This window comes from Aptenodytes forsteri, unplaced genomic scaffold, assembly GCF_000699145.1.
Source record: "Aptenodytes forsteri isolate BGI_AS27 unplaced genomic scaffold, ASM69914v1 Scaffold39, whole genome shotgun sequence".
Lineage (NCBI taxonomy): Eukaryota > Metazoa > Chordata > Aves > Sphenisciformes > Spheniscidae > Aptenodytes > Aptenodytes forsteri.
Window position 1 is genome coordinate 47,222 of NW_008795858.1, and position 6,262 is coordinate 53,483.

The window sequence follows — 6,262 nt, forward strand, 5'->3', positions numbered from 1 at the left end:
ATTGAAATAAAATTATAATAACAGTAATAATAATGTAATAATAATAATAATAATAATAATGATAATACACAAAGCAAGTGATGCACAATGCAATTGCTCACCACCCACCGACCGATGCCCAGCCAGTCCCCGAGCAGCGGCCCCCCCTGGCCAGCTTTCCCCAGTTTATATACTGAGCATGACATCACATGGTATGGAATATCCCTTTGGCCAGTTTGGCTGTGCCCCCCTCCCAGCTTCTTGTGCACCTGCAGCCTTCTCAGTCGGTAGAGCATGGGAAACTAAAAAGTCCTTGGCTAGTGTAAGCATTACCTAGCAACAACTAAAACATCGGTACGTTATCAACTTTGTTCTCATCCTAAATCCAAAACACTGTACCAGCTACTAGGAAGGAAATGAACTCTATCCCTGCTGAAACCAGGACACAGACACTGACACCAAAAGGAGGATGAAGCTGATCACATCCCAAAGAGCAGTCCTCACCTGGTCTGTGGTCAATGGCCAGGACTGGAAATGGCTGGTATAAGTGTCTGGGTCTGGAAACTGTTCAGGGGTAGTTTCTTCTGTTTGTTCAAGCAACAACAAGCTGGGCTGGGTCTTTGAAGTCAGGGATCATGTTTGAGGGCCCCTATGGGCATGGGAATGCTCTACAGGGCCCCAGAATCTCCTCCACATGCTCCATTCTCCTGTGGGGCTCCTAGATGCTGCCAGCCCTGCAAAGGGTTCAGGAGAGGACTTGTCCTGCCTGTAATCACAGCTGGATCCCAGGCCTCTAGCAGGAGCCTGGCTGAGGAACTTTGTCTAGGGGTGATAATGGGGTGAGGGCTGGCACGTGGAGTGGGAGAGACTGTCTTATGGGCATGTGCTGGGGATGGGGACTGAGGGACAGCAGCAAACTGACATGGCTCCTCGGTTGTACTTCCTTCAGTGCAAGCTCAGGCACAAGGCTCCAGCCTCCCATTTCATCAAAGGGACAAACAATGGCAATAAGAGATGGGGAATGGGGGACTCCAGTCCTTCTTCAGCCACTTTCCAGGCCCCTGTGGAGCACAGGACAGCAAGGATATCTGGGTCTTCACCCATGAGCACACAGTGTACCCACACTCTGAACATGGGCTTGGGTTAGCTGAATGCCGGCATTGTTCTATTTGAGGCAATTTCAAGCCCAGGTTGTCTTCCTTCTGATCTCTCCCTATTCCTCCTCTATCTGGCCAGCTGTTCCTGCCCCCCTCCCCATACACCCCCCAGGACCCCAAGCTGGCGGTGCTGCTCTGCAGAGCAAGTGAGCTGTGCTGCTCAGAGCTAAGGGATGACCCTGCACTGGCCATGCTGGCCAGGGTGGGAAGCAGACCCAGTGGGACAGGGATCACTGCTGCTAACTCCTCTCACCAGGGGGGGGATCTGTAGATGTGGCAGGTGCTTGGAAGGACTGTGGAGCATTTCCAAGAGCATTAGATGTGTTATGGTTTGTCTTTAGATAGCCCATAGTACTTCATTTATGCTGGCCTCCCTTCCCCATGCCTCCTGTGCCCCCACTGTGTCCTCTGCAATTGCAAAGTCCTCTTTTGTCTGTAGGTACCTCCTGCAGTTAGCAGTTCACCTCTACGCAGCTCCACATGGAGCAATCTCTCCCTTTGTGGAGCTCCATTCGCTGCCCACCTGTACTGGGTTTACAAGGCAAGGCTTTGGTAGTGGGCGGGATGATATGAGAAGAGGCCAGGGGCTGTCCCCATGTCGGGTGGAGCCAGTATAGGAGAAGGCCAGGGGCTGTCCCCATGTCGGGTGGAGCCAGTTTGTTGGCTCAGCAACTGACTCACCACAGGCACAGCTGAGCCCATCAGAGAAACTGGTGGGATCTCTGTGTTAGCGTATTTTAAAAAAGGCAAAAGTGGAGCCAGTTTGTTGGCTCAGCAACTGACTCACCACAGGACACAGCTGAGCCCATCAGAGAAACTGGTGGGATCTCTGTGTTAGCGTATTTTAAAAAAGGCAAAAGATTGACTAGCAGTAAGGAGAGAGGAAAGAAGTGTGAGGAATAACCCTGCAGACACTGAGATCAGAGAAGGAGTGGGAAGAGGCACTCCAGGCATTGGAGCAAAGATTCCCTTGCAGCCCATGAAAGAGACAATGGTGGAGCAGGTATTTCCCTGCAGCCCATGGACAGGACCATGCTGGAGCAGATGTCCCCACTGCAGCCTGTAGAGAGGACCACAGTGGAGCATATATCCACACTGTAGCCCATGGAAGACCCCACACCAGAGCAGGAGGATATTTCCTGAAAGAAGCTGCAGACAGTGGAGAGTGCACACTGGAGCAGATTCTCCTGAAGGTAACTGTGGCCTGTGGCAGGGAACCCACACAGAAGCAGGTTTATCCTGAAGGACTGCAGCCCATGCAGAGGTCTCATGCTGGAGCAGGAGAGAAGTGTGAGGAGAAAAGAGCAGCAGATGGGTGACTCCTAAATCTAGTCCTCGGTCTCTAACAGGTCACAATGTGACAATGAGCCTTATACTCCTGAACACAGGGAGGAAGAGGAACTTTTAGGATGCAGTTCCTCAAGCCTGTTCTTGACACCAGCTTTAGAGGAAGAGCCCAGCCTTCGGGCAGTGTACTGGGGAGATCCCATTTCATTAGAGAGATGCTATGAGAAAGCTAGTTCTGAGGAAGTCTTAGACACACTTCTATATGGGCTCCAGGTGAGACAGAGCAGGTTAATGCCTTAGTTGTAGCGAGACAAATTCAAACATTTTTTAGGAACATAATAACCACAGATACCAATAGCAACAGCAAAAAAACCCACACAAAAGGCTGAAATCAGATACTCTGGGAATCATTTGTGGAGAGAGGAGGTAATTTTATCACCACTGAAAAATGTTCATGGAGTCACTTAATAGCATCCTTGAGCTCCTTGTTCTTCATGCTGTAGATGAGGAGGTTCACTGCTGGAGGCACCACTGAATACAGAACTGCCACCACCAGATCCAGAGATGGGGAGGAGGTAGAGTAGGGTTTCAGGTAGGCAAATATGCCAGTGCTGAGAATCAGGGAGACCATGGCCAGGTGGGGGAGGTACATGGAAAAGGCTCTGTGCAATCCTTGCTCAGACGGGATCTTCAGCATGACCCTGAAGATCTGCACATAGGACAGCATGATGAAAACAAAACAAACAAAAGAAAAAAGGGTACTAACCATGAGAAGCCCAGCTTTCCTGAGGTAGGAGTCTGAGCAGGAGAGCCTGAGGATCAGGGGGATTTCATGGAAGAACTGGTCCAGGACATTGCCTTGGTAGAGTGGTATTGAAAAGGCATTGGCAGTGTGTAGCAGAGCATAGAGAAACCCACTGCCCCAGGCAGCTGTTGCTATGCTGGTACAAGCCCTGCTGCCCAGGAGGGTCCCTGCAGGGGTTTGCAGATGGCAATGCAGTGGTCATAGGCCACGACAGTGAGAAGATAAAACTCTGCTGTAGCACAGAAAAAGAAAGAAAAGACCCATGCAGCGCAGCATATCCCACACAGGAGATGATCCTGGTGTCCCAGAGAGAAATGGACATGTGTGGGGGGAAAGTGGTGGAGATGGAGCCCAGGTTGAGAAGGGAGAGGTTGAGGAGGAAGAAAAACGTGGGGGGATGGAGGTGGTGGTCACAGGCTATGGTTGTGATGATGAGGCTGTTGCATGGGAGGGCAGCCAGGTAGATGCCCTGGAAGAGCCAGAAGTGCAAGAGCTGCAGCTCCTGCATGTCTGCAAACATGAAGCGGATGAACTCAGTCATGAAGCTGCAGTTGGACATTTGCTCCCCCTGGGCACAGAAGTCTGTCCAAAGATGGAAAAGACATGGTAAAGTTAGGACAGACTTCTCTCAGCAAAGGTACTCCATTTCTCATTGAAATACACACCCACCCACCCCCAATTAAAAAGCATTTCCTTTCTCTGGGTTGTTGTGCTGAATGTGCTGTGAGGAGCAGGGGCTCTGCCTGTGATGTCCCGAGGAGTCAGCTCTGCCCTGCTGCAGTGAGTACACAACCCGACCTTGAATGTTTCCAGGGATGGGGCATCCACCACCTCTCTGGGCAACCTGTTCCAGTGTTTCACCACCCTCAGAGTAAAAAATTTCTTCCTTATATCTAGTCTAAATCTACCCCCTTTTAGTTTAAAGCCATTCCGCCTTGTCTAGCACCCTGTAGTGGTAAGTCACTAGCATGGGAGTTTAGACAAGCAGTTCACATTCAGGTGCCTATTTTGAGCACACCTGAACTAAGGCAAGTGGAATCCCACCTCCTGGGGGTTTGTAGTAGGCATGGGAGGGAGCTGAGTCACCTTCCAGCCCCAGGACTACACATTCAGGATGAGATGCCTCCATTGACTCAGCTGAATCCTTTCCCTCAGCAGGGGTAAAGGAGATCCCTGCCTGTACCTCCCCAGGTGTCCTATCTAATGATGGGACAAGGAAAGGTGATTCTTGTACCTAACTCTGTCTCTGAGAGGAGAGATGACACTGCTGGAAATAAGTGTCTCTGCAGAGCTGAGAGGGGGAACATCAGTGATTACTGCAGTCTCTTTCAAAGTAGTTTCCTGGGGGATCCCAGAGACATCTGGAGGGACTACAGGGTGGTGCTTTCTCTGCCTCCCACCCCACCCTCTAGCACCTCCACACCCTCATGTACTTCTTCCTCCTCAGCCTTTCTCTCCTTGACCTGGGCTCCATCTCCACCACTCTCCCCAAATCCATCGCCAGTTCCCTGTGTGACACTAGTGTCATTTCCTGTGTGGGGTGTGCTGCCCAGCTCTTTTTATTTTTCTTCTGAATTGGAGGAGGCTATTTCTTCCCACCGTCATTGTGTATGACTACTTTATTACCATTTGTAACCCCTGCACTATGGGACCCTCCTGAGCAGCAGAGTTTGTCCCAACATGGCAGCAGCTGCTGTTCTGTAATTGGTGGTGCCTCCAGGATTGAAGCCCTTCATCTACAGCATGAGGAACAAGGAGCTCAGGGGTGCCCTGAGGAAACTGATTTCATAGACATTCTTTTTAAAAAGCTAAAACTTGCTGTCTCTCGCTACTAATTATTCCCAGCATATCCCATACCAGGCCTGAGCTTTGTTTATTCACTGTGTTACTGTCAGTGTTATTTCTCCTTATCTCCAAACACTCTTACACAAGTGTCTGGATTTGTCTCACTACATCTGAGGCATGAACCTGCTCTGTCTCACCTGGAGACCATATAAAAGTATGCATAACAAAGGCTCAGAGCGAACTTTCTCATACCATCTCTGTCATAAAATGGGATCTCCCCTGTGCACCTCTCTTCCTCCAAAGCTGGTGTCCAGAAGAATAGGATCATAAAAGGGCCTGTTGATCCATGGATTTGGGAGCAAAAAGCTCATTGTCACATCATGACCTTTTAGAGACCAAGTGTTATTTTTAATATGCTCACTGTTCCACATATGGCATGGCAGACACCCATCCATTAGGAGGGGAATCTGGGAGCACAGGGGATCTTCAGGGACAGTGTGTGCCTGGGGTGGGCAGCGAATGGATGTCGACAAAGGTAGAGGTAGCCAAAGGTGGAGACACTCAAAGGGAAAGCACTAAATCCAGGTATCCACAGGCAAACAAGGACTCTGCAATGCTGGGGGAGGCAGTAGGGACCCAGAAGGCATGGGAAAGGGAGGCTGGAGAGGGATTCATGTCACCCTTAGTCAAGTATTGTCAGCTGGATCTAGAGACACACCTGCAACACCTAATGCCCTCAGAAATGCTCCACAGTCCCTCCAAGAACCTTCCACCTCCACAGACCCCAGGTGGGGGCAATGAGCAGCAGCAATCCCCATCTGGCTGGGCCTGCTTCCCACCCTGACCAGCATGGCCAGTGTAGGGTCACCCTTTTGCCCCGAGCACCACAGCCCAACTCTTTCTACAGAGCAGCACTTCCAGCTTGGAGCCCTGTGGGGTGCACAGGAATGGCTGGATAGATCAGCAGTGGGATAGGGACTGATCAGATGGGATCTGACCTGGACTGGAAACTGTTTTGACAGAAAAATGCGAACATTTAACTAAACCAAGACAATGTGTGGGTACACTAATGTGTGCTCTCAGGTGAAGACCCAGATATCCTTGCTGTCCTGGTGCTCCACAGGGCCTGGAAAGTGGCTGAAGAAGGACTGGAGTCCCCCATTCCCCATCTCTTAATGCCATTGTTTGTTCCTTTGATGAAATGGGAGGCTGGAGCCTTGTGCCTGGGTTTGCACTGAAGGAAGTACAA

The 6,262-nt window shown here is 50.5% G+C and overlaps 1 protein-coding gene across 1 annotated transcript; it reads right to left on the reverse strand.

The window, feature by feature from the left end:
• Positions 1-2,883: 2,883 nt before the first annotated feature.
• On the reverse strand, positions 2,884-3,787 carry LOC103902742 (olfactory receptor 14A16-like). The gene is given in 3 exon segments (XM_009283834.2): positions 2,884-3,398; positions 3,401-3,500; positions 3,503-3,787. Coding segments are annotated over 3 exon segments (900 nt in total).
• Between the last annotated feature and the right edge of the window lie 2,475 nt (positions 3,788-6,262).